The sequence below is a fragment of the Penicillium longicatenatum genome (assembly GCF_028827895.1).
Source record: "Penicillium longicatenatum strain IBT 33135 chromosome Unknown contig_7_segment0_segment0, whole genome shotgun sequence".
NCBI classification, from domain to species: domain Eukaryota; kingdom Fungi; phylum Ascomycota; class Eurotiomycetes; order Eurotiales; family Aspergillaceae; genus Penicillium; species Penicillium longicatenatum.
Window position 1 is genome coordinate 1,624,815 of NW_026643124.1, and position 26,785 is coordinate 1,651,599.

Below are 26,785 nucleotides of genomic sequence, written 5' to 3' on the forward strand. Positions count from 1 at the left end.
AGTGTATGCTGGATTATACAGAGTACTATACGTCATGTTCCTTGATTAGCGCGGCCGTTCCGGGTGGGGCCCCGGTTACTAAGCCGCTGTGGCGGTGCCTCGCCACTGGGGTAGGCTGCCTTAGGACGTAACCTCCTCTCCTCCATACTCTCCTAATCCAAGTACACAAACGTACTCTCGATATCATCTTACCCGTCAGTATGGCGCCTGCAAATGGGCACCTGCTGCTCCCCAAGATCTGGAGAGCAGCAAGGTATGTGTACCTTCTATCTGTAGCGTCTGACTCATAAACTAATCGTCTAGCAGGTTCGCCTATGAGAAGGCCTCCAAGGCCATACGAGCCAAGTTACCCGAACCAACTCAACATACCTCACTTCGCTACCAACCAGCCTATGCCCGGATCAATAGACAGCCCATCAACCGGGCCGCGGCGATTCGCCAGGCCCGCAGCCGTCACTTTTCCACTCGTGCAGCCGGTGCCTTTGCCTCGGCCATCCGAGGTATCCAAGCGGATGTTGGCACCTACAAGGCCACCCGCGTAGCCTCCAACATTAGCCGACTGACTGCTCGCGCCCCGTTCGCATCGACTCTCCGTCCCAACCTGACTGGTGGCACATTGGGCCGCACGGCGGGAGGTTATGCAATCGGTGCCGGCCGTTTTGGCGGGGCCCGATACTTCTCCCATGGAGCTGCAGCCCCTGCCCAAGTCATCCAGAATGTGTCCCAGGGCGTCCGTGCATTCTTTCTGTCGGGACAAAAGATTCGATTTGATGGAATTGATCCCCGCACTGGCGAGAAGCGTTACAAGGCCGTCAGCGCTATCCAGGACCAGGCCGGTCGAAACATGACCGCCATTCCCCGCACTGCTCCCGGTTCGCACATCGACTTCCAGCTCTCCCCGACCATCACCGCCTTCGGCGTTCTGGCTGCTTTGGATAAGAAGAACGGTGCCGCTGCCACGGAGACTCTGCAGTCGGAAGGTCTTATGGATATCCTGTCCGCCGACTTTGCTCGTGCTCTGAAGGAATTCGCTACTGTCTTGAACGATCTTAAACGTCTTTCGACACTGGGCGATATGCCAATTCAACTTCACGATCGATCTACCATTCGTGTCCGATTCCCAGGCTGCGATGCTGAGACAGTCGAGAGTCTTTGTGACGAGGTTGGCGTCCAACGAGGTCGCATTGTTCAGGATGATGACTTTGACCTCCGCACTGGCGCCGATCTAGCCCTTCTATTCCCATTTGCGCCGAGCATGGCCCCGTCATCCAACACAGAGGATTTTTTCGAGCAGCCCTGTAAATCAATCCGTCCATCCACCGACGATCTCGACTGGCACGCCATGCTCACACCCGAGAGCAGTCCATTTTCTCACAAGTCGCGAGATTCTGGTAATGCCATCAGTTTCAATGACAGTGAGCTGTTTTGTGAGAACCCATGGACGTCTCCTAAGTCGGCATACTCGAGTGTCAACATCAGTGAGCTTGGAGACCGTGCATTTTTCCCGGAGGTCTCTGCTTCCTGTGCTAGTTTACCCGATAGTGCACCCGGATATGATGGCGCTGAAGGCATTCACAGATTTCTGGCCGAGTGTGATATGGCACGGCGCTGATGGAGTCGTTGACTCTTGATTTAACATTTACTTGCTTCTTTTTCCTTGCTCTTGTTTTTGATTGATGGAATTTCCCTTGGCTATCCTGGTAGATGCCGATCCATGATGACAGCGCTGATACCACTCCACTCACTTGACATTTCCTTTTTGACTCTGCTTTCTGAGGTCCTGGTGATAGTACAGAATTCATTGAATATTTTGAAATAATCTCTCATTATTAAACTGGTTCCTACCGTTATCTGCAGCTTGATAGTATTCACGTACACAGATTCTGCCAGCTTATTTAATCAATAAAATGGAGTCTTGACGTGCGTTATCAGTCGTCGAGAGCACCTTATCGTGACAGTACCATTATCAGCACGTGATATTACATCATCGGTCCCCAGGTCCTGCACCTTAAGCTGCTTGATCTAACATTCTTCAATACCACATTTTCCAAAGGGATTCAATCAAGACCTTTCCACCTATTCGTGCTAAAATCAATTGTGAAATATCTCCAAAATGACCACCATTCCACTCCGCACGAGAGCATCAACGCTGCGTCTCCGCCTCCAACCCCCACGCCTAAGCTCGGTCACCCCCCGGAGTCTATCCACCCTAACAGCGGGATATCTCCAACAAAGAGGGCCCCAGACTAAATCCACTCTGGTACCTCACATTTACAAGACACCACGACAATTCGCCTTCCAAAACAAAACCATCCACCCCCGCCAATACAGCACGGCCCCCAAACCAACAGCAGACGCCCTCATCGAAGAACTCCAAGACCTGTACGAAATAGCCAAAGACGAATTTGAAATCGCAACCGAAAGCACAGACGGCGGTACAATATACGCAGCTTCAGACCGCGAGTCAGCCCGTGATGCCCTCAACGACTTCTGCGCTACCTATTTCCTGTATACGTCCCGCCCGGACGAGGAGGATACAGGTGTCGTTCTGCGTTCTGGGGAGGCAATGAGTGGGACAAGGCTCAGGAACGCGGAGGTTGTTACGCTTAGTGAAGGAGAGGAGCAAGGGCCTGTTGTTGACACGACTTTTGATCCTGCGAATGTAGAAGTTACTGTTAGGGAAGAGGTGAGGCGGAGGATTGGACAGCGGGTTCGGGAGTTGAGAAGTGCTGTTGAGCTTTTGGAGGAGAGGGCCCACGCGGAGTAATTCACTGGGCTTAATCTACGTATTTGCGAGACTGGCGATGCCTAGGTGGAATGTGTCGTGTACTTGTGCCGAGGTGGTTTGTATATGTATAAGATGAGAACTGTATGGATATCATTTACACGTTGTTTATCCGACTAGCCTTGTGAAGTGCCTTGCAAATTTGTCGTCATAGATCCATGCGCCTGATATGAGCACGTATTTGGATCAGAAATGCTCAGACCGCTCCTCGTGAAGCACCCTACGGATAATTTCGAAGCCGCTGGTGGGGAATCGCAGAGGGAATGAGGCTCTTTGAAAGCCTTTCGTGGTCCATATTCCGAGTGTAGCCATGGTCTTCCCTGTGCAAATAAGTCCTAGTATTCATGTCATTGATTACCTACCCAGATAGCTGTTCAATCAAACTAGATAATTAACTCGGTTACCCCTGGTGAACGGCGTAGCAAATCCTTCTCAAACCAAAAAAATTGTTTGCCTCCTGATTTTCCGCAAGCCCCCAGAATTCTTCAGCTTTTCTCCCTCTGCAGACTTGCTCCCCAGCTTCTCTTCTGCCAGTCACATCATTTGGTATGTACATGCATGTTGCCTTTCAGCTCTCACACCCTTTGACAGACTGCCTTTCGTATGTCCTCTTCTCACTATTCAGTGTAAAGCCGGAAGAGATGATTTCCGAACAGTATCCACTGCTGCAATCATAGATATGATCACAGTATCTGCCCAACCTCCACATATCATCCGCTTCCTTTTTAGCAAATCTATAGTGGTACTTGGAAGCATGATAGTAGTCAATCTTCTCCATCTTCTCTGCGATAACCCAAATACGCCTCAGGTCCTGATCCGACGATCTTTTTCTGAATCTGGAGCTCGCCACTGCAGGGACCTCCATATCAAGCTCAATGTTTGTATCGTTGTGCCGCATCTCGGTGGTTACCCCGGTGTTGAGGTAAGTCACGTTGACCCACTGGTTGTGTGGAACGATTGAAGAGAGATTGTACTCAGTGCACCAAAGCGTGTTACCCTGAGGCATTGCGACCATGTATGAGTGATTGTATGAATGACCGTACGAAGGACCCCAGTTCACCAAGTCACGCGCGGGGAGGGTTTCCAGCTTAGACTTTTTGTAGTGGATCGTCTCGACGGCGAGGCTCAGCATGAGTGCCGTTGCGCTGCCGAAGTAGGATATGAGACATGGGGGAGCTGTCCATCCGGAGCTGGAGGCTACGGCAGCGCATATAGCCCAGAAGCCTGCATATGCTACCTTGACGATATAGATCGAGGATGAAAAATATGTCGACGTCGTCATTTTCACAACTTTCCTCTATCCAAAGAAAACAGTGAATAGCCATATTAGTTCTCTACTCTGACGCAGCTTGAATAATTCATATTTAGCTAAGGGCTAACTCACATTGGGCGAAAGTCAAGATAGGACTGATGATACTACCTGCCATAAGTGAGATGAGAGACAGTATTTATATTTGTTGGAGACTTACGGCAGAGGAAGCGAGATGGCTGAGAATTTGGAATGACTGCACTTAGCGTTAGCCTACGCGAGCTGTGCCTCACTAGTCAGAGAAATACGGCGCTCAAGGATCAGTCTAGACACAAGTAGTGGTACGTATGACTTGGTATGGATATCCTATTACCGATTCAAGCTCTATACTGCGTGAGTTCCCCCACAGAACGAACGGCCGTGGAAAGGGATCGAAAAAAATTGCAGATGGCCAATACAAAACTACTTCCTCTCGAGTGGCCTACTGCTTCGCCATCCATGGATCATTATTAAACCCTGACAATCATTCTCCTCTTAGTCCTCCCCTGTCTTATCAAGCTTCCCTGTCAACCAGTCAGCATCTATGCCGAGGTATAGCCCGTAATGGGGCTATAAAGCACCCTGATATAATGATTGGGGACGATCAACTTGACCCTAGCTCAAGAGCCGACGTGTGGATACTTTTCAAATCTTGTCAAGCTTTTTTGAACCAGTGGGTCCTGAAGCTTACGTCCGCGATGGCGTATGCTGATCCATTCCAGATTTTATCAGGGCCTCCTGAGACTATAGTCTCTAGGGAATAGATCACTGCCATCAATAACCAAAACTAACCTTGTTCAAAATCAAAAGAGAAACAGGAATAATGGTGAATAGCCTTTCTACACAATGAATCGTCTGAATATACAAACACTAACACCTTTACCTGAAATAGCCAATCGACGAGCCCCTTGCCGCTATTACCTACACTGTGCTCCTCACAGGCGTGGTTGCTTATACGCGCACAGGCAGCCCCCAGCCATTCAACGAAAATTTCACGACAAACACAGCACTAGCAATCTCCATTTTCACCCTACTCAAAGGCACAATTAGGTACTCCCGCAATGGTTCGGCTTCTACTACCGCAGTTGGTCTTGGCCTCTCTTACATCTCGCTCTGCACACTAAGCTTTCTGCGCTTGCGCGGGGGCCAGTCTTATGGCGCTGAAATCGGCCTACTCGCTTGCCTCGCGGTAACCCTTACCCAGCTCCTATGGGATAGGGAAAGAGATTGGAATCCGGTTCCTGAGATGTATTCGGTTGCCATTTACGGGGTTGTGGTTTTTGCAAGTCAATTTGGTGTATGGCCGCCTGTGGCCATATTTCTTGGTCTTTTTAGCTTGGCTTTTTGTTTTGACCTACACAAATATCTGCACAGGGTGAATTAAGTCATATCTTGAAAGTCACAATGATGGCAGACCTGATAAGTATTACATTTTACCCAAAGTTCTCTGAGCTCCAGAGATGATACTTGTAGCCGATTAACTCACCTGGCTTCGGAAGGGGTTTCGGTGCCCACCTGGGTAAGTACACATCGATACAAGTGGTATGAATCTAGTTGATGCTAGGAGGCCGAAAGAAAACTAGTAGTTACGAGGTCTAGAATTCATTCAATAGATAAGTCCAGTTGTATGTAAGCAACAGCCGTCAGTGTACGCGGCAACGGTATAATTTGACTAGATAAAACAAATATCTCCAATCCATTTTATGTCCAGATGAAAGAAGTCTGGACGAGGAGAAGGTTTCCTCTCTTGGTTATCATTAAGCAAAAAAAGTCAAAAAACTCCATAGAGACCGTTAATCTGAAATCCCCATCTCAGTGAGCCATAATATGCCCGGCTACATATCGGGCCTTTTAATATCGGGGTCGTAAAGGTGGATCGATCAGGTAGGTAATTGACATGTAAATCGTAATGGTCGAATCCGGGAATCGGTAAATGAAGGGTACAAAGAAGAAAAACCATATTAAAGGGTTCGTTAGACCATGGCGAAGGGTGTGAGTGTGAAATGGTCGGGACTAGGGGAAGGAAGGGTCGAGCCGGGCTCTTTGTGGGTTGTGCGTTGGTGACGTTTTAATTGATCTATAATGTAAAATATTAGTATTTGATAAATAGAGTCCAAGAATACTATGGACACATACCGGGTCGAGTAAAGCTCTTGGTGCAGCCCGGGTAAGGACATTTGTGTTTGCGTTCACCGTGGGCTGGATTGTATTAGTATAATGGATTTCTTTGGAATAAGTGCTAGAAACATACTCAGTCTGTGACTGGACATATTTGATGAATCTCCAGTCTGAAAGTCGCATCCAGGGTAAGTGCATTTGAATGGCTTTTCGCCGGTGTGGGTGCGTGAGTGCGTTTCTATGATAATTAGCCATGTTCTGGGTGATTAGAACGAAATGACGTACTAAGTTCACTGCTATCGGTGAACATCTTTCCACAGTCTTTGCATTTGTATGGCTTGTCACCACGATGACTGCGCTCATGGCGGTCAAGGGTCGCCTGTCGAGCAAAAGACTTGCCGCAGACAGAGCACCTGAAATTCTTGTCTGGTGAAATGGAGAATGATAATTAGCAGTTGAAAATGAACGCAATAGAGATAATCCAAGACATACAGTTGCTGTGTGTCAGGAAGTGACCCTGCAGCTTAGATTTCTGTGAAAACGGCTCATCTGGACGATGACACCCAACCCAACAGCAGTAATATCCATTTCCCTTGGCTCCGTCAACTGTGTTCATATGGCTAGACACAAGATGTTCCTGAAGAGCGCCAGCATCAGTGAAAGTAGCCCCACATGGGGTATTCACTCCGTGTAGTTTTGTTGTCCATTTGCACATATGAATGTCATTTTCCTCGGAAAAGTCAGGAGTCGTTAAGACTGATGAGACACCTCCGTCCAGCGGTGGTGGAGTTTCTCCAGGACTTGAAACAAAGTGGGAACTGATACTGGACCGGGAATGCCGGGAGTAGGGAGAGTAAGAATGGACATGGGCGTGTTGGTGTCCTTTGCATCGATGATGGGAACGATGGGGCCCTCGGGTAATTTGAAGGTTCAGGTCATTAGGGTTTTTGAAGTGACCGTGGCCGTGGTTGTGTTCGTGTACGTAATGGTGTTCCGGATGAGCATGAAAGAAGTTAAGGGGGTCGGACGTATTGCATTTGGGAGATTGAAGGGGCGGGATTGTGTGATCGTGAACATGTTGGTCTTGCTGAATAGGAAAATCCGGACATGTTCCCAACAGATGGAAGACATCGGCTGGGTTGACATTTGTCTGCGTGGGCAGTTGTTGCACGGGGAAGATTCCTTGCAAATCCTTCTGGAAGTCATGGCACTCAAAATGATTGGCGACGCTTTGGTCGCAATGATTCGCGTGAGCCTGGTATGACGACAAGAAGTCTTGATGGTAGCAAGGATCTATGACAGCCGGAAGGGTATGTTCGGGAATCTTCCCGATTTCAGCAACGCCTTGGCCCATTGAGGCAGCTGGTAACATGCCAGTAGCATCCAACGACAGAGGAGTATTGAGACCGAAAAATGATTCGAATTCACAGTTCTGCTGCTCAACACCATCACAGCAATGATCCTCAAAGCAGACAGGGTCCGTGCTTTCGCAATGGTTCCCATCACAGTGAGTGTCGTCGCAATGGGCAACGGAACAGATGGTCGAGGCATCGCAGTCCACAAAGCCGCCACATACTGACCCACACTCTAGTGCGCAATCATCCTGGCAGTTATCTTGACAGTCATCCACATCACAGCAAGCCTCGTCAACCTCACAAGGACCAAGCGTTGTGTGGTGCTCCTGGTCCAAGCAGTCCCACTGGGACCGAGGCTGATCGCCCGATTTGGTCTCATCCTTTCCATCTATATGGAAGTCCTCCCAGCGACACTCTAGACAAAAGTCACGATTCTGGGATTGAGAAGCCATGATGCGCACGGTTCAGGGACGGGATATCCAGGAGAAGGGCAAGGGAGGGACGAGGAAGGCTGAAACGGGGCAAGGCCAGGGCCAGTTCTCGTCTCAGTAAGATACGAGGAAGAAAAATGGAGAAAAGATGGTAGAAGAACTAGGAGCGGGATGTGCGACCGCAAAGTGGGATATGGCTTGCGCCAGGTACAATAATTTCCGTAGCAGAAATCACGTAACCGGCCAAAGGTCTAAAGCCGCCACCTTAGAATCCACTATGGGGTCGCTAGAGCCCCAGAAGAGCGCAACAGAGTAATATTCACTCTGCAATGTCCACTGCAGGTGGTTTCACGCTTGTGTCATGCGCTAGGACCGCGGAAGTAGTTTGCAGACTCGGGGAGGATCAACGACGCAATCGGAAAATCGAAGAGCAATCATGCAGCGCACAATGGATTCAAGGCGTAGAACGAGGACCTTGGAGGTTGAGAAATAGCCGAATGTGTTGAAAAGGGGAGTCTAGCGTATTGTCCGTCGACTCGTAGCGCCGTGGGGACCTTTGGGACGACGAAGTGAGGATGAGGACCTTGGGGGTTAGGCGTCATAGTTTTCGAGCGAATTGCAACGCTGCAGTTGGTGAGCGGTCAACGGCGTTTATCTTGCCTAGTCGCGGACAAACGAGCAGACGCTCTTGGAATTCTTCCATCTGCGAGTGACGAAAGGAAAAGAATGGTTCTCTCTTTTTTCCTTCAGTCCCTTCATCCGATGACTAACCGGAGATCTCTAAGTTAACTAAATCTCTGGCCCCGCCGGTCTTTAAACTTTTAGAACGTTCCAACCGCTCTACCATAGCTGTGGTAACCTATAACAGATATCATATTAGTCGCATAATTCATGCGACACCATTCCAATCATTTTCATCTCGCTTTATACTAGCCACGAAGTATATAGATCCAAAGTTGCATTCTTTATGCTGACGTAACCCCACGTGCCCCGGATCGCCCGCGATAGCTTATCGTTCGCTCGACTAATGCACTGACCACCTCAAGTTCCAACAAAGACCAAGGGACCAGATCTATGAGTCCTGCAGACTTACCTGACTAGCTACAATTCTTCAATCAAACACACTTGACACCTACGTATCTCCAGATCTTAGTGTCGCCACCAATTAGGCCGCCAATTCCGTCCCCTGTGCAGAAACCCCTTTGGACACACCTCAACCCCCGCATCGGCATCAACATGGGTAATATATGTTCCCGCTCCTCGAACAACGACCAGGAAGCTTTCACGGGACCTGGTCGTGTTGTCGGAACCTCAAATCAATCGAACTCCGCACCACGCGCCTCCGTCCCCTCAAGCACAAACTGGAAGTCCTCACCGGGCCGTACGCTCGGCGAGACCTCGACCGGCGGGGCGCAAGGGGCTAGTGACGAAGCGCGGTCGAATGCTGCGATTGCGGCGCAGGTGAGAAGCTACTTCCTCTCTTCAATGGGAGTGAAACGTACAATCTAATATGTCTACTTTTGCAGAAACGCGCGGAATCCATGTCAGCCACGAATAAAGGGAAGCTCGGGTCAAAACTAGCGGCGCAGAAGGCGAAGACACAGACGCAGACGTTGGATCAGGCTAGTCGTGATGAGAGGGCGGCGCGGGATGTGGATGAGGTGGAGCAGGCGAGACAATGGTCCTGAATAAGGTTATCCTATGCTTCAGTCTGAGCGTTTGCGTCATGCATTGTCTTTCATTTTATATTTGTGCGTTTGATAGCGTTGCCGTTAGTGCCCATTCCCCGAGGGTACTAGTTCAATTAAACGGATGACCTGCGTCTGTATTCCGGGATTATTTTACACACTGTTCCACATGCTTATGTGATCTCTACTGGCGGGGAATAACACAATGCACTATTGATGCTTGATCTTATGCCTGCACATATGTCTTGCATGCATTAATGCTATTTCTCTCCATGGTATTTCCTTAACCCCAATTATCGTACAACCACATGTCATGCAGTACATGTCGAAAACATGAAAAATCATAAAAGGTTCGCCAATTCAAGTGTATAGGTGGAGCTTAGACAACACTGTAACGACCACTGGCGGGAGCACGAGCATCACTGTCAGCGGCGGCGATGGTACCCTCCTTCAACAAGCGCATAAGCTCGCGCATGGCGTTGGTGACAGTAATTTCGGTTTCGCCCTCAACCAGGATGTACAGCTTAGGCGCATCCTCGGAGGCAGGTTCCTTGCCAGCTGCATAGAAATTTCCCTTCGTAGTGATGGATGTGCCGGTGGATTCGAGGATCTTGGCGACGTTTGTGCGATTGGTGACAGCCCAACGAGCTTTCTCTGTAGAAAATTGTTAATGAATACCGTCGCCGTGTAAGAAGAACGCAGAAAGGAAACTTACGGGGGAAATCGTTGATCTCGAGGGTGGCATGGAACGCGCCAGCGTCTGGTCCACGATTATCGATGGGAACACCAGATCTCATCACACCAGCTCGGCTCAAACGAGCATGGATATCAGCAACGGCAGAGCCAACCTTATCAAGTGGGTTCTTTGAGCCGCCCGCCGGGTCTTTCTCTGTCCTGTGCACTGTGATTTTACCATCCAAATCAATGCCTTTAGGCACCCCAACAAGCTGAGTAGGAGCAGGAGCAGCAGCAGATTGTACAGATGAAAGGGCCTTGTTGAAGCGCTCGTCATCCTTGGCATTCTTCTCCTCCTTCTCTTCCTCTTCTTCGCCCTCTTCACCGGTTTTGTAGGTGCGACGCTCGCGATTGCGCGCCGTCTCACGCTCCTGGTCAAGCCGTTCGAGACCCTTGCCACCAAATCCAGAGGCCATGGCCTTTTCTTTACCAGCCTTGACCTTTTCCAGGAAACCATCGACTAGCTTTTGAACGGGCTCGGGGATCTCCTGGCCACTCTGCTTGAGCGCCTTGGCAATATCTACAGAGTACCGATCTTGCTCTTCAGTGAGGAAAGTGACAGCGGTACCGGTGTTTCCAGCACGACCTGTTCGACCAGCACGGTGGACATAGTCCTCCAAATGATTGGGTGCGTCGTAGTTGACAACGAGTTTGAGCTGCTTCACGTCCAAACCACGGGCGGCAACGGACGTAGCAACCAAGACTGGGAAGATACCGGCCTTAAAATCTTCGATAGTAGAGTCACGATCAATCTGATCCTTTCCACCGTGGATGGACATACACGGGTAACCCTTGCGCATGAGCTCTTTGAGTAGGTTATCAGCGGATTCCTGACGGTCCACGAAGATCAACGCCCGCGCGTCCTCATTTGCATCATCCTCGTACAGATTACCCAGTAACTCCAAGAGGCGGAAGAACTTCTGGTCCTCGTTACGGACCTCAACGATCTGTGTAATTTCAGGAGCGACAACACTCTTACCACCAACCACAATCTCGACCGGCTTTTTCAAAGTTTTCCGGGCTAAAGCTTCCATATTTCGAGGGAAGGTGGCGGAGAAGAGGACTGTCTGACGATCCGGTCTTACGTTGGCCATGATCTTCATAACCTGGGGTTCAAAGCCCATATCGAACATGCGATCGGCTTCATCAAGAACAACGTAGGTGACTCGTCGCAAATTGATCACTCGGCCTGCATTTGCCGCTAGCAAATCGATCATGCGACCTGGGGTGCATACAACAATCTCTGCTCCCCGCTTCAAGTCCGCGATTTGGTCTTTGATTGGAGCACCGCCATAAGCGCATACTGCACGAAGACCTAACGCTTTCAAAAAGGGTTTGCAGTCTTTGTGAATCTGTGTCGCCAATTCACGGGTCGGTGTCATGATCAGGCTGATCGGACCCTCCATATTTTCAAGAGGCCGTTGATCTTTGATGTGTCGGAACATTGGGATGAGGAAAGCCATTGTCTTTCCCGAGCCAGTCTTAGCAACACCAATCACATCACGACCAGCCATTACTGAAGGGATGGCCTGGGCTTGAATTGAAGTAAGGGATTCGTAACCAAGTCGTTCAACAACGTCAAGAGTTTGTACGCCTAGTCCGACCTCAGCCCATTTCTGTACGGGCTTTGGAATGTCGAGACCACGGACTTTGATACCGTCGAGTTCCAGACGCAGATTTGCGGTTTCCTCCTCGCTCATTTCCGCAAGATGCGCTGGCTCGTGATAAAACATCTTTCGGAATGGTTCGTACTCGACTTTCGCGTGATCAACTGCGGGAATTTCCTTCTTCTTCTTCTTGTTGGCAATGGCGAGAACATCATCGGCATCATCATCTCCGACGGCAGTGATAGATACGTCCTCTTCATCACCGAACATGGCCTGGGGTTGTTGTGCCTCCTTCTTCTTGGAGAATGTGGCGCCCAACGTCTTCTTCGGTGGTGCTGTTTCCGCTAGTCCAGACATGAATGCATCTAGGGGATCGATTTCCTCATCCACTTCCATTTCAACTTCGGCTTCCTGGTTTGATGCATCTGTCATCTGAATATCACCACCGTTTGTTTGCGAGTCGGTTTGTCCATCGCTCTCCGACTGAATCACATTCTGAAGTCGCTCTTCCCGGCGTTCTGCTGCTGCTCGCGCGGTGGCTTCGGCGTCCTCCTCGGCCCCATCCTCGTGCATATCCACATCGTCATCTCCGGCATCATCTGCTGCATTATCTTTGCCATCGTCAAGAGGTGGCGTAGGAAGCCTCTCAAACTTCTTACGCGTGGACTCCTCCTCACCAAATCCAAGTGTGCGGGTTGCTGTAGATTTCTCCTTGTCAGAGGCTGTCTTGGCTCCTCCCAGTCCAAAGCCACCCACATTGCCTATTGGTTTGACGGATGCAGACGCGGAGGTGGAGATAGTTGAGGGTTTCGTAGGAGCTTTCGTAATTTGAGGTACAGCCACATCGTTCCCAAGAACAGCGGGCGATGCAGCAGAAGCTGCGACGTTCTTTGCGATAGCTTTAGGGTCGAACTTTCCGGGGTATGGGGTTGTTGCCGCGGATTCGGTGGGCGTCGCGGGTGTCAGGGGTGAGGCAACGGCTGGCGAAGCACCGGATTTCCGGTCAATTGCATCTAAAATGTTCCGAGGACCAGCCGCGGCCTGTTCTTGTTCCTTGCGTTCACGCTCCGCCGCTTGCTTCTCTTTCCATGCTGCCAGCTTGGCAAGTCTCTCGGCTCGCTTCTGTTCGTCCGTCTGAACTGCAGGCGCAGGCGCGGGTGCGGGAGTGGATTGTTTGGATGGCTCGCGGGTTCGAGACCTCGACTGCCGATTCGACCCACGGTCTCGGCTATCCTCCCGTCTAGACTTCGGTTTCAGGTCAGCAGAATCATCCGTGCGCCTGCGATCGCGGTCGCGTGAATCATCTCGCCTGGGTCGGTAATCTCTATCGCGGCTTCTCCGGCGAAAATCATCTCGCTCTCTAGACCGTCGGCGGTCCCGAGATCGTTCTCTGCGATTAGGTCGGTAGGTGTCTTCATCGCGGCGGTCTAGGGAACGGTCACGTCGTCGGTAGCTGGCTCTGTCGCGCCCGTGATCGCGACCACGGTATCGGCGCTGGAGGGGTGTAATCTGATTAGACGAAGCTCTCAATACGCTGGACTGAGGGCGTTTGCCACGTACCTCTGGACTGCGGGATCGGCGATAGCTGCGTCCCTCATCCCGTCGGCTTCGATCAAAGCGGTCATCATCTCTGCGAGCCCGCTTAGATGAAGAGTGTGTGCTGCCTACAGGAGATGGTGAGCGAGTATCCCCGTGGCGAGCCATTGTTGCAGGCCAACGATAAGTGAGTATTACTGAAACTCGAGAGCACCAGGATTTGAGCACCAAGAGCAATATCACCAGATTCCCATGAAGTGCTCACTGATCAGGTCAGTCAGCTATTCTTGAACTTAGTAAAAGGTGGATCCGAATATATAAAACGCCAATGTTGATGCTATTTTCGCTATCCGGATGGGGGATCATTGTCATGTGATTAGCACGTGACAGTCTAAACCTAAAACGGAAGGTTCTAAACTGAAGCTCGGACGCGACCCTAACAACCAGCCACCGCTTGCGTCAGGAGCCCCTTCACACTCATTTGCTTTTCATTGTCATTCGATTGTGCAGCATTGGTGATCAATTTGCACCCAACTGCATATCTATTCAGACAAGAATTGAAGCTTCTTACACACTCATGTCTTTGCAGTGGGTCAGTCGCGCAGGTGTGCTTCGGCACCTGCACCTCGGTGATGCGATGGCTCGCCCTAGTCGTGTGACCGGATTACAGAATCAACTCCGTCGTCTATGTCTCTCCAGCCAATCCAGGTTGACTCCGCAGGTCGGAGCTCTATCTACCATTATATCCCAACAGTCTCACTCATATGCGACTGACGCCTCTCGCCCTAAGCCCAAGAAATCCACCAAGGCCACCGATGGCACGCGCAAGAAGAGCACAACACCAAAAAAGAAGCGCGAATTGACAGAAAAACAGAAGGAGGCCAAGGAGAAGAAGAAACAACGGGATCACATCAAACAACTCAAGGAAACCGCCCTGGAACCCCCGAAGAAGCTCATCGCCGCTGGCAACCGTCTTGCTTTCCAATCGAAGTTTTCCGAGCTCCGGCCTCAGTACTCGACCATTAAGGAGGCATTTGGAGCTGCGTCTACGGCTGTCAAGGAGATGGCTGCCAATGAAACCGAGGTAAGTTTCCTGCGCGCAGCTCTCCTTGTAAATTGCTCCGGCGTTCTGACCCACGTTAGCGATTCCAAAACCAAGCCGAGGAGAACCGTGTTGCCAACGAGGCCTCTCTAGCTTCGTGGCTCAAGCAGTACACCCCCCTTCAGATCAAAGAAGCGAACAGTGCCCGTCGATCGCTGGCCAGACTTACCGGCAAGCCCGCTCGCCCCATCGTCGATGATCGTCTGGTGAAGCGGCCTATGACTGCCTTTTTCTGGTTCATGAGTGAGCGCAAAGCGTCCGGTGATCTTAAGTACATGCAGGCGTCCGAAGTCGCGAAGCAGATTGCGCAGGAGTGGAAGGACATGACTGAGACGGAGAAAGCGGTATTTTACTCCACCCCCAATGGATTCTCGAGATCAATACTGACAGCCATTCAGCAATACCAGAAGATGCAGGCCAATGACCAGGAGCGGTACATTCGGGAGCACAACGAGGTATACGGCGTGGAGCCTAAGCGCACCAAGCAGGCTTAAGCGCGCGCACAATCTTCTGTACTATTGGCAGTGAGGGTGACGGTGTTTTCAGAAACGGGTTTCCGGGGTCGGAAAAAGGGATTTGATTTTCGAATATGGTGTCGCGTTTTCACATTCTCCCACGAGTCGCTTGATTCCCTTTCCTTTGTCGATGTATTGTAGTCAGCTTTGTACTTGTCTAATGTCACACATGTCTACCTTGGAATATTTATGTCTCCCCTGTGATCTTCAGGTCCGATCTTTATTTTTCACATTTTTATTTTATTTTGATCTATCGTGTGGTCCCCGTATGAGTTGCAGAAGCTCCGAATCCTGCATACCGAGTGTCAATCGCCCGCAGCGGAGCACCCCCGCACCGAGTCTCTCAAAGTGGCGGTGAGTAAAGCGATGTGTCTGGCGTGCAGAGCAGCCCAAGCCGGTCCTTTTCCCTCTGCAGGGTTGTGGCGAATTGTAAGAAATGCTTCCCTTTCTGATTTCCAGTGTAGGGGATGGAAGAAGGGGTTAAGTAAGGTATATAGGAATTAAGCATGATGAGTACAGTGCTCTATAGAGCACAGCTTTCTCCGCACTCGTCCCTGCATGTATCCAACCGCCAGCAATCCTTAGTCATGTACATGAGCTCTTGTACAATTGTTTGTTTATGGTCTGCAGACGGGCTTACCCGCAATCTAGTCGGGCATCCACGGTTGAAGCTAGTCCGATCCACGGATGAGGGGTCCACGTTCCGGTTAACATGTTTCTTGCGGTGAACATCCAGAAATAAGGATCAAACTCATCATGACAATAGGTGGAAAGTAGATTTAGGAAGAGACCTATAAGAGCTTGATATCGAGAGATCACTATGATATCCCCTGCTTGTGGTTGGGGCAGGGGCCTCCCTACTTGTTTCATTCGGGCTGATGGAGGGGGACTCTTGTTATCGATAGGCGGGCCAGCGCTGCATCATGTACGTTGCGCATATCAGCGTGTCTGTGCGACGCCCTCGATGCCGAGTGTATTGTACATTGAAAAATTAGGAGGCATCTGAAGACTTTTTCTCAGGTGTCGAGATTGTAGGAATATATGGGGAATTGGTGATTGTTCATCCCAGCCTTCGCTTTTCTTTTCTTTTCCATTTTTCACTTTAGCCTATTTCGGCTCGGGTTGAACTCATCCCCAGGCGTTCGTCTTTGCCAATTTGACTGAGATTGAGTGTTGATGAATCTCCATGACAATTGAGGAAAAAAGCGTCGTTGACTGAGAGCGACTGTTTTGAATAGAAGAAGCAAAACCCAAATAAGGTGATCGTACGAGTGTGATGAAAAGAGACAATTGTATGTGATGATCACCCACCGCCCCAACTCTACTTCTCCATCCCTGCCTGATCCTTTTTTCGCCCTCGAAACTTTATCTGATTCTTCTCCCAGAATCCTTCCTGAATTCATTCTTCCCTTGATTCCCCAGAATCACAAGCGCAGTGCTCGACTCGATCCATAATCTCGTTATCATCTATCAGTACGACGCTATCCGAGTCTAGCATCGAGCACCGAAATCGCGCCGGTCGTGCAGGGTGGCTATTGTGTCCTTTTGTTTGTCCTACGAAATCACCGACCCGAAAACCCTCGAATCCTCCCTCCATACCCCTCAGGGACCCGATCTCGTCTATCGGCCCAACCTTGACTCATCCCGACGCCCGCGCGGGAATTGTCACCAATAAACCAGACACCCACCTCATGTGTTCTCACCCAGTCGCCAAGGAGGGCCTAAGACACTAAGTGTCCTGGTATCGCGAACAATATTAATAATTTCGCATGCGATATTCATACCATGGCGGCTGTCGCGAGCGCTCGCTACAATGAATGCGCCGGCATGGTGCCAGGAGTACAGCAGGAATGCTGGAAACTGGCGGTGAACACACTACTGGGTGACGTGTGGGCGACACTTATTATGGGAAATAAGACGGCCTTGTGTCGGGATAAGAAGATGGACAATCAGCCGGGCGTTATTACGGAACTGGCTTTCACGTCTCCCGCCCCGCCCTCGTACACTCAACCGCCGCCGCCTTATGAAGATGCCGTCAACGATTTACCGCCAGAATATGAGACTTTGGAGGCGCTTGCGGAGCGGAAAACAGGTGTGCTACCGGTGGCGCTTCCGTTGCTAGCTGAAAAGGCCAAATCAAAGTCAATGGACCAATCCTCTGTATTGAAAGATCGCAGGAGGGACATTGATATTGATTTTGAGAGCACGGTGGGCATTCGGGAACATAAGAAAAAGAAGGGTGGAGCAAATAAGAAGCCCATAGCTTCTACGCCGGCGGCAAATGCTGGTGGCTCGGACGGGGCAGAAGAACCGTCGAATGGGGATGGTGGTGGCGATGCGGGTGGAAGTGGAGGTGGAGATGCAGGTGCCGGAGGAGGCGATGGGGGCGATGGGGGTGACGATAGCTGGGGAGATGGCTGGGCTACAGCCGGGTCTAAAAAGAAGAGTAAGAAGGAAGAGGAGGAGGAAGAGGCAGAACGACTAGCAAAAGAAGAAGAGGAACGGAAGGCTGCCGAAGCGTCTGCTGCGAACAATCTCAGCTGGGCTGATGATGGGGATGCGGGCGACGATGCTTGGGCTGGCGTTGGAAAGAAAAAGGGCAAGGTATGGCACTGGTTACCGGCTAATATGATATGGCATTTTCTAACATGCACTACAGAAAGATGCACCGGTAGACGATTTTCAGGATATCGGCCTGAACGATGGTGCGCCACAATTGGACTTGAACTTCGATACAGGGCCAAAAACTGGCGGGACTGGGTTTGGCTTTGGTGGTTGGGGTAAATCCTGGAATACTGGCGGTTCAGACAACAAGATGGGACTTGGGGCCATTGGTGAGTCTGCTCCAAAGGAAAATTCCAAAGATACGAACCCCTGGTCAACCGGGAAGAGCAAAACCCCTGGGGGGTTTGATTTTGGTGATTTGGGATCTACCGCGAAAGATTCCAAGCCAGATGACGACTGGGGTGCCTGGGATGCCCCTAAGGATAAGAAAAAAAGAGCTTGCTTGATCCTGAACCCGAACCGGAGCCCGAACCCGAACCAGAGCCCGAGCCAGAGGAACCAGAACCGGAGCCTATCAAAGACATCACCCAGGAGGCTTGGTACCTTAATCTTTCCAAGAAGGAACAACGCAAGGCAAAGAAGGAACATGAAAAGAAGGTAAAAGATGCTCAGGCTGAGGCGGATGCTAGAGCCAAGGCAAAAGAGGAAGCCAAGGCCGCTAAGGAAGAGCAGGAACGCTTAGCGAAGGAAGAGGAAGAAAAGAAGGCACAGGAGGAAGCAGATAGGCAGGCCAAAGAGGAGGAAGAAGCCAAGAAAGCCCAGGAAGAATCTAATGACTGGGGTTGGAATGTCCCATCCAAAAAGGACAAGAAAAAAAAGATTGATCTTCTGGCCGACCCCTTACCCGCACCTGATCCTCCAACAGACAGTGGCTGGATGGGTGATTGGGGAACAGCGGGGAAGAAGAAAAAGCCCAAGGATCCAGAGCCGGCCCCGGAACCTAAAGAAGACGACTGGCCTAGCTGGGGTGCTGCAACGACCAAGGACAAGAAGAGTAAGGGCAAAGTCGAACCGGAGCCTGAACCCGTACCTGAGCCTGAACCCGAACCCGAGCCTGAACCGGAGCCTGAGCCTGAACCTGAACTAAAGCGAGAGCCTCTTGATCCTCTTTATGAAGACTGGCACACTATAAGTTCGAAGGAGCGAAAGAAGCGAGAGAAGCAGCTCACACGAAAAGGACTCCCTATCCCTGGAAAAGACGGCTTTGAGCTTCCCTCTGATAAGTTGCCTGAACCTGAACCTGAGCCCGAGCCCGAGCCCGAGCCTCCTGTCGAAGCTGAACCAGAACCGGAGCCTGAGCCGGAGCCTGAACCTGAGCCTGAGCCTGAACCTGACCCCGAGCCAGTGAAAGTAGTGGAAGAGGAGAGTTGGGGAGGAGCCTGGGGCGTTACTAAGACCAAGAAGAAAAAGAAGGGCAAAGATATTGAAGAACCGCCACCTCGCGCTCCTACTCCTCCTCCTCAGGGCCTAACACCAGAACCAGAAGCTTTCAATGAAGGCAATGATGATATCTGGGCAGATCTTGCCCCCAAGAGCTCAAAGAGCAAGAAGACGAAAGCTATTGAGCCACCTAAGGAAGAAAAGCCTGCGGCCAAGGGCTTTTGGGCAACGATTACGGGAGGATCAGCACCAAAGAAATCCACCAAGAAAGACGAACCTTCTAAGGAAGAAGATCTTCTAATCGACGTTGAAGATGATCCCCCTGCTGAACCCGAACCTGTGCTCGAGCCAGAACCCGAGCCGGAACCAGAGCCGGAGCCTGAACCAGTGAAGTCAAAGGCTAAGAGCACCGCTAAATTATCCGTTGCTGAGCGTATTAAGCAACTGGAACAGGCTAAAAAGGACAAGGTGAAGGAGAGCTCTAAGTCAAAATCTAAAGAGAAGAAGCTTAATCCCGAACCGGAGCCAGAACCTCCCGCTGAGGAGCCAGTGAAGAGCTCTAGGTCCAAGAAGGATCCAGAGGCAGAAGAAGATAGACAGCATTCTAGAGACTCAGTTCCAGGTAGTTTCCCTGATGAGCCTCCTGCTGAGCCAGAGCCTGAACCTGAACCTGAACCAGAGCCGGAGCCAGAGCCAGAGCCAGAACCCGAGCCTCCAGCTCCCGATCTTTCAAAAATGTCAAAAAAGGAACTGAAGAAATACAAGAAAGCTCAAGCTGCAGCCGAAGCCGCCAAGGAATTTGCTCCGCCCCCACCCCCAGACCCGGAACCCCCGGCCCCGGAGCCCGAGGCTGAACCAGGAACTGAGGCTGAGGCTGAGGCTGAGCCAGCTGCAGAAGTTGATGACGGGGCTCCTCCGACACCACCCCCTGAAGAACCAGAGGAAAAGCCTTTCAAGTCCTCTAAGAAAGATCGTCCACGCGCTGAACGCACTAATACATCCTCTGGCTGGGGTTTCTGGGGTGCGGCGACACCAGCCAAAAAATCTAGCAAAAAGGAGCCAAAACCTCTAAAAGAGCCAGAACCCGAGCCTGAGCCAGAGCCTGAGCCAGAACCTGAGCTGGAGGCTGAGCCGGAAGCTGCACCAGAGCCAGCGCCGGAGCCTGAGCCAGAACCAGCGGAAGCAGAGGCTCCAGAGGAAGAAGCACCCAAGGAACCCCCAAGGGAGAAGAAAAGATCCTCCAAGGAAAAGGATTCCAGAAGAAAGGAAAGCACTCAAGCGGAACGGTCAAAGCCGACAAAATCTCGACCAAAGGAGCCTGAGTCTCGACCGAAGGAGTCTGATCAAGAGATTGAAAAGTCCTCGACTTCAGACCGAGAGAAGCGACGAGAACGCGAGGCGCGCACCCCGAAGCAGCAACGTGCCTCGGCACTATCCAACTTTATCCTTGGTGCTCCTCCAGCCGCGCGAACTAAATCAATGCGTAAGACAGGGACGTCGAAATCAGCTTCGAGGCCTGTGTCACGAAGACCATCTGTTGACATGGATGGCGAGGGTACCATGCCGTCCCCACCCCCGGATGATAAGCCTGAGATGCCCGATAAGGCAGCCAAACTGATGGGTACATCTAAATCAAGGCGTGAACGCCCGCGCATGGAGAAACGAAGATCAGGTGAATATTCATGAGCCCTCTAATATGTCATAATCTAATCACTGTATTTCCAGCTCCTCGGGATCCCTATGCTATCGAAGACGATGACTTAGTCATGGTCGACGCAGAAGACGCTGGCGGCCAATCGCCCAAGGAGGGCTCCAAGGGATCTGCACCATCAAAGCGTAGATCCAGAAGAGAGGTTAGTAAAATCTCGTCCACCTTATTCACTCCTCGCTAAACCTCATTCCCAAATAGTCGCGAGCAAGGCCGGAGGAGGACGATGCTGTCATGGTGGATGCGGATGGGCCCGATGACGCCGTACTTGTCGATTCCCCAAGAGACCCCAGGGAACGACGCTTGAAGCGTGCTAACACAGCTCCACCAAAGAAGCAAGAGTCCGGCGGCTTAATGGGCCTATTTGGCTCTTTCAGAAAGAACACTACTCGCCCAGAACGTCCAGAACGTCCGGAGCGCCCAGAAATGCCAGACCGACGAAGATCCCGCTCATACCGCGACGAAGAAGCAAGAAATATGACTGAGCCAGAACGCGAAGATCGACGAGCACGACGTGATGATCGTCGCCGGCGATCTGTCAGACCTGACACAGATGTAGAAGGATTCACCACCGATGCTGCTGGTGCAGCGATGGGCGAAACGGAAGCCGAAGACGCCGAAGCTCGTAGAGCCGCCCGACGAGCGAAGCGCACATCTCGACAAGCTCCTTCTGATACACGCGAATTGGAAGCACGGGAAGCCGAGGAAAGACGGGCCAGACGTAAAGAAAAGGACAGATTACGCGAGCAACAGGCTAAAGAAGAAGAGGAAGAGCGTCGTCGCGTCCGTCGTGCTGCACGAGAGGAGCGACGTGCCCGAGAAGAACAAGAAGCCCGCGAAGCCGAAGCTGCTGCTGAAGCCAAAGCCGCAGAGCGACGCGAACGCCGCCGTTTACGCGAAGAGGAAATGGCGGCAAAGGCTAAACGCCGCCGTTCCCGCGCTGAAGAACCACCGGCCCAAAACATCTACCCACCCGAAGAACGACGTCGCGGCTCCCGCACAGCGGATGACTCAAAGTCTCGTCGTAGACCCAGGCCTATCATCCCAGACGCACCCGAGGAAGATCCTGTCATGACTGGCGGACTCAACCACGGCGCGCCAAAGAAAGACAAGACATCGTCATGGGTCTACTCTCAAGCTGATGAACCCCCTGAGCCTCCACAGATCGTCCCGACCTTTATCGATATGCCTCCAGCTGCAGCTGCAGCCGCAGAGAACCTTAACGCGCACTCTCTTTCTTCAGACGAGGAAGCTCGTCGTGCTGTCCGTCGTCGTGCTCGCCGCCGTGCTAAATACGGTGAAACGGCCGACGAAGAGAACGAGGACAACCGTTCCCGCCGTCAGCCTTCACGCCGGGACCCTAAGAGCAGCTCTGGAAGTGGCGATTACGAGCGTGATCGTGGTATGAGGTCCCATGGAAGTCGACAAGGTGCCCCTGCACCTCCTAGCTCGGGAGCGAAGAAGTCAAGCTGGTTGCGCAAACTTGCAAATTTCTAAACCGACATTGTGTTTTCTATTTGGTGGTTCTTTTTGACCTTTGCTTTTTCCCCCCTTGTTTGAATATGGATGGAGCAGGTGGCATGTATTTTGGTAATTTGGTTTGCTTATTGATTATTCCCCCAAATCTGCTCTACTTCAGCGTAGGCAGGCCCCTCACGACAGATACGAAATGATTTTATGATATGATATATACTCAAATGATTTATTGACTTGTCTCTCCCCTTTTCTCGAGATTTGTCCTACTCTGTGTCTCTAGGCATGTAATTGAACTAGATCTTCCAGCTGTACCTAATCATATGCAAGGAACATAGGTAGGTCACTGAAAAAAATGCTTGAATTTTGCGAATGATAGGGACATCTACTTTTCAGACACAACTCTGAAGTCCTTTGACATATGAATATGAATACCACCCGGAGGAGCCCCATTAGACGCTAAATCGGTATCTGACCGCCCATCACCATCATCGCTCCATCTAGTCCCCTTGACACTCGAGCTATGTTTTGTATGCCCCGAGGTGACCTCGCTGTTATTAACACCCAAATCCATTCGAGTCATGGCAAAGTGATTAGAAAAGCTCTTTCGACCAAGTGTCTGTCTATTTGACCAGCCTGACCCGTAATTCGATGATCCAATCCAGCTCCCAGGGATCGCGGCAGAGAACACACGGCGGAGGAGAGGCAAGTTACTCGCGACGATAGCGAGTTGTTCCTCGACGATACTCCACATCAGCGGGAGAGGGAGGGAGTATGTGACATCTGCGAAGTCAATGCGCATCAAGCTCACAACGCGGACCATACTAATTGCACTGACACTATGGACTGTCAATTGTGCTTGGAAGAATATATGGAGGAGGGGCGATAACGTACAAGAGTCCAAGCAAAAAAGTCACGAGCAAACCAATTTTCCTACCAATCGGTAGCTGCAGCTTCAAGATGTACGGAATTGGTAGCGACATTACCATGAAGTCGGTGACCATGTTTAGCACACCGGCTACAACGAAAGCCGCATTTCGATTTCCGCACTTCCCACCGGGTATTGTCTGGTTCCAATTGAAAGCAACAGGCTGGCAGAGGAGAAGTGACTCAATAACAATACTGAAGGCCCAAGCCCAGACGATCGCGCCGGTTGAGTAGATCGCAATTCGCATACTCTTCTTCGTGCCGAAGAGCTTGTAGTATAGGATCATGATCGAGGTTTTGACAATGGCGAGACCAACGCCGTATAGTGCTTGGCAAGGTATAATCATCTAATTATGCAGGGTCAGTATTGCCTTCGACAAGACAAAAGTCTGGTGTACTGACCTTCAATACGAATTCTTGATCTGTTGGGGCGATGTATTTTGCGTGTCGTCCAACTCCTCCTTCTGTGACGGCTAGCAGCAAATCATCAATTAGAATGTCGATTTCTCATGAACGGTGGGTCATACTCAATATCACGATCACAGTCGACACAATCACGAAGCACTTTGTCACAGGTTAGTCGATTGTAGCCTTAGAAGCAGGCGTCAAACGTACAGTCGCTAGTATCATGAGAATATCATCCCATCCCAGGTTAACACCTCTCATCCGCCTCGAAACAAGCCGTAGAATAGTGGACAAGATGGCCAAAAAGCCTGAGACCACCATCACAATGACAATGGCCCTGCCATCTTCGGCACTCAATCCATAATTGCCCATCTTGTGTATCTCCAGCCCACAGGCGTGATTGAGCCAGGCTCGCGTGTCACAGGCGAGGCATTGTGATTAAAGTAAGCCCATGGGGGCGGTAAATTCATAAAATAAGGTGTTTGATGGTTTCTCATCCGCCATCGGCCCCCGGTAAAGTAGAATTCACGATCACTCGAACGTCTCCACAGCGGGAACTCCCCAGAGTTCTGGCTCGTATTGAGGCAGAGTGGGTCAGGAACCATACCGCTTGGAGTCGTTGGGGTCGCGCCCCATTTGGGGGTCTGTGCCAGCGCAGAGAACATCTCTTTTGTCTTCCGTGATAATCTTTGGCTGCACGAAGTAGATCCGCCACCATGTTGGAAGGGCTCCATGGAAAATGGAGGATTGGATGTCAAATGCAAGATTGCATGAACTAGAGTCTCATTTGACAGTTCATGCTGACAGCCGACTTCGGACACAATGTCCGGTGTTTCACTAACCATTAGAACGGCGTTAGAAGCTTGTCCGAGCGCAAATCCTGCGGATACCCATTGGACAAATGAATTTCACGTACTCCTATTTCAATGTTAGCTCTGCTTTGTTCCGAAGCTCCGGCATAAATCTACGGTTTGTCTCCGAGTGCAGTGGGTTATGTCCGTTAGGCTCATATCGGTGAGAAGTTTAGGAGGCTAAGATTCATGTCCTCGTAGGCATAAGGGGTTAGCTGATCCGCGGCATAAAACTGATGCCCCTCATTTAACCCCACGGTTCTGTCTTTCTTCCTTTCAATGGTTGTTTTTGTTTTCATTTCTGGTCAATTGAAAGAATCATAACCTCAATATGCCATCATTCGATACCGAGTCCTCTGCTGGGCTCCAGGATGCTGAATTTGATTTTATCATTGTCGGCGGCGGCACTGCAGGTCTAGTTGTCGCCAACAGACTATCGGAAAATCCCAATATTCGCGTTCTGGTGCTGGAAGCAGGAACAAATCGTATCGGCGACCCTCGAATCACTGTCCCTGGTCTGGGACTCACGGCTTTCGAAGATCCGGATTTTGATTGGAACTTCCGTTCCATCCCTCAGGTATGATGTTCAATAAATTACGGGAAAAGTCCGACATTGACATTCAGGTAGGAACAACTGAATGGTCGCAAGCTCATTGGGAGCAGGGGCCGCACTCTTGGTGGGTCCTCCACTATCAACCTGGGCATGATCATCTACCCATCGCGTACCGGATTAGACGCATGGGAGTCATTGGGAAATCCCGGCTGGGGCTGGGATGGACTGTCCCCGTACATCCGGAAATTTCAAAAAACTACACCTCCGTCTGAAGCTGCAAGGGAGGTCTTCCCGGAAATACAGTACGATCAGAAAGATCAGGGAAGTGAGGGTCCTGTGCAGGTTTCCTACCCAGACCAGTGGATGCCGTACCACTCTGCGTGGATGGAAAGTTTCAAAGGATTAGGTTATCCACATGTCGAAGATCCGATTGCTGGGGCTGGCACTGGTCCTTTTGTTGCCCCCGGTGCGGTGGACCCGGTCACACATACCAGAAGCCATTCTGCAGCCGCGTATCTAGGACATGACGTGCAAGCTCGGGCAAACCTTAGAGTTGTCACCGGTGCACTTGTAGAGAAGGTTTTGCTGGAAAACGGAAGCCAAGGCTTTGTTGCGACAGGCGTGCAGCTCAGCAAGGATTTGAAGACATTCACAATTAAAGCCAATAAGGAGGTTATCCTTGCTGCTGGTACAATCCAAAGCCCCCAGATCCTAGAGCTTTCTGGTATTGGAGATGCGAAGACTCTTCAATCTCACGGGATTACGACTGTAATCGACAACCCCAGCGTTGGCGAGAACCTTCAAGACCATGGGCTCGTCTCATTCGGATACGAAGTGGCGGACGGTATGCCATCTGGAGACATGGTCAGAGAGCCTGCAGTCGCAGCAGCCGCAATGGCCGCATATCAGAAGGATGGCTCAGGCCCACTGGGCTGTCTTCCATTCGTCTCGGCATTCATGCCATGTGTAGACTTTCCCCAAGATGAGCGCGCCCAGTTAATGCAAAGAATCCAAGCTTGCATCGATGACCCCAATACCTCCCGAGCACACCAGAAGCAATTCGAAGCAATCCATCGAATCATGCAAAATCCTGACGACTCAACCGCGCAGTATGTCATGGCACCTTTCCAGCTCTTACCGAAGGAGGGAGACAACCCCAAGCGAATTTTCGGAATGGGACACCCCGGACTTTTCGTCAGTATTGTCTCACTGTTGAGTTATCCCCTCTCGCGTGGATCAGTGCACATTCAGTCTGCCGATCCGATGGTCGCACCACTTATTGATCATGCTATCCTCCGTCACCCGATTGATCAGGAAATGCACGCTCGTCATAGTATGTGGATGGACAATAAGATTGCTGAGACGGAGCCTTTTGTGTCCCTGCTGAAGAAGGGTGGTGAGCGTTTGCACACACCCGAGCGCCTGAATGATTTAGAGAAGGCGAAGGATCTCTGCAAGGAGCTTGTTCTGTCCATGTATCATCTTGCTGGGACTTGTGCTATGATGCCACGTGAAGATGGAGGTGTTGTGGATTCTCAGTTGAAGGTTTATGGCACGACCAATCTTCGCGTTGTGGATGCCAGTATCTTTCCCATTGAACCCCGGGGAAATATTCAGGCGACCGTGTTCGCGGTTGCTGAGAAGGCTGCTGATATCATTAAGCAGCAACTGTAGTAGTGCCACTCTTCATCAATAAATAATTTCAAAATGCATACCAAGGTCGAAGTCTATATATATATCGAGCACCTCTAGGTTTCTTCTTA

At 50.9% G+C, this 26,785-nt stretch overlaps 10 protein-coding genes across 10 annotated transcripts; 6 read left to right on the forward strand and 4 right to left on the reverse strand.

The window, feature by feature from the left end:
• Window positions 1-200: 200 nt before the first annotated feature.
• On the forward strand, window positions 201-1,612 carry N7484_010874 (uncharacterized protein; the record flags this gene model as incomplete). Its single annotated transcript, XM_057121261.1, has 2 exons — window positions 201-253; window positions 307-1,612. 2 exons carry the CDS (start codon window positions 201-203, stop codon window positions 1,610-1,612), a joined length of 1,359 nt encoding a protein of 452 aa, XP_056967015.1.
• Window positions 1,613-2,113: 501 nt separating this feature from the next.
• N7484_010875 (uncharacterized protein) lies at window positions 2,114-2,767 on the forward strand (the record flags this gene model as incomplete). Its single annotated transcript, XM_057121262.1, has 1 exon — window positions 2,114-2,767. One exon carries the CDS (start codon window positions 2,114-2,116, stop codon window positions 2,765-2,767), a length of 654 nt encoding a protein of 217 aa, XP_056967016.1.
• A 586-nt stretch (window positions 2,768-3,353) lies between these two features.
• Window positions 3,354-4,067, reverse strand: N7484_010876 (uncharacterized protein; the record flags this gene model as incomplete). The annotated part of the gene is made up of 1 exon (XM_057121263.1): window positions 3,354-4,067. One exon carries the CDS (start codon window positions 4,065-4,067, stop codon window positions 3,354-3,356), a length of 714 nt encoding a protein of 237 aa, XP_056967017.1.
• A 1,979-nt stretch (window positions 4,068-6,046) lies between these two features.
• On the reverse strand, window positions 6,047-7,998 carry N7484_010877 (C2H2-type zinc finger protein; the record flags this gene model as incomplete). Its single annotated transcript, XM_057121264.1, has 5 exons — window positions 6,047-6,150; window positions 6,210-6,272; window positions 6,325-6,429; window positions 6,477-6,617; window positions 6,684-7,998. 5 exons carry the CDS (start codon window positions 7,996-7,998, stop codon window positions 6,047-6,049), a joined length of 1,728 nt encoding a protein of 575 aa, XP_056967018.1.
• Window positions 7,999-9,213: 1,215 nt separating this feature from the next.
• On the forward strand, window positions 9,214-9,665 carry N7484_010878 (uncharacterized protein; the record flags this gene model as incomplete). Its single annotated transcript, XM_057121265.1, has 2 exons — window positions 9,214-9,438; window positions 9,504-9,665. The coding sequence occupies 2 exons, from the start codon at window positions 9,214-9,216 to the stop codon at window positions 9,663-9,665; spliced, it is 387 nt and encodes a 128-aa protein (XP_056967019.1).
• A 379-nt stretch (window positions 9,666-10,044) lies between these two features.
• Window positions 10,045-13,711, reverse strand: N7484_010879 (uncharacterized protein; the record flags this gene model as incomplete). The annotated part of the gene is made up of 3 exons (XM_057121266.1): window positions 10,045-10,319; window positions 10,381-13,516; window positions 13,568-13,711. 3 exons carry the CDS (start codon window positions 13,709-13,711, stop codon window positions 10,045-10,047), a joined length of 3,555 nt encoding a protein of 1,184 aa, XP_056967020.1.
• A 409-nt stretch (window positions 13,712-14,120) lies between these two features.
• On the forward strand, window positions 14,121-15,139 carry N7484_010880 (HMG-box domain-containing protein; the record flags this gene model as incomplete). Its single annotated transcript, XM_057121267.1, has 3 exons — window positions 14,121-14,627; window positions 14,687-14,989; window positions 15,044-15,139. 3 exons carry the CDS (start codon window positions 14,121-14,123, stop codon window positions 15,137-15,139), a joined length of 906 nt encoding a protein of 301 aa, XP_056967021.1.
• Window positions 15,140-16,945: 1,806 nt separating this feature from the next.
• N7484_010881 (uncharacterized protein) lies at window positions 16,946-22,310 on the forward strand (the record flags this gene model as incomplete). The annotated part of the gene is made up of 5 exons (XM_057121268.1): window positions 16,946-17,764; window positions 17,820-17,994; window positions 18,207-20,777; window positions 20,831-20,958; window positions 21,015-22,310. The coding sequence occupies 5 exons, from the start codon at window positions 16,946-16,948 to the stop codon at window positions 22,308-22,310; spliced, it is 4,989 nt and encodes a 1,662-aa protein (XP_056967022.1).
• A 361-nt stretch (window positions 22,311-22,671) lies between these two features.
• N7484_010882 (uncharacterized protein) lies at window positions 22,672-23,990 on the reverse strand (the record flags this gene model as incomplete). Its single annotated transcript, XM_057121269.1, has 5 exons — window positions 22,672-23,125; window positions 23,181-23,560; window positions 23,616-23,686; window positions 23,741-23,777; window positions 23,829-23,990. 5 exons carry the CDS (start codon window positions 23,988-23,990, stop codon window positions 22,672-22,674), a joined length of 1,104 nt encoding a protein of 367 aa, XP_056967023.1.
• An 810-nt stretch (window positions 23,991-24,800) lies between these two features.
• Window positions 24,801-26,696, forward strand: N7484_010883 (GMC family oxidoreductase; the record flags this gene model as incomplete). Its single annotated transcript, XM_057121270.1, has 2 exons — window positions 24,801-25,046; window positions 25,098-26,696. The coding sequence occupies 2 exons, from the start codon at window positions 24,801-24,803 to the stop codon at window positions 26,694-26,696; spliced, it is 1,845 nt and encodes a 614-aa protein (XP_056967024.1).
• Between the last annotated feature and the right edge of the window lie 89 nt (window positions 26,697-26,785).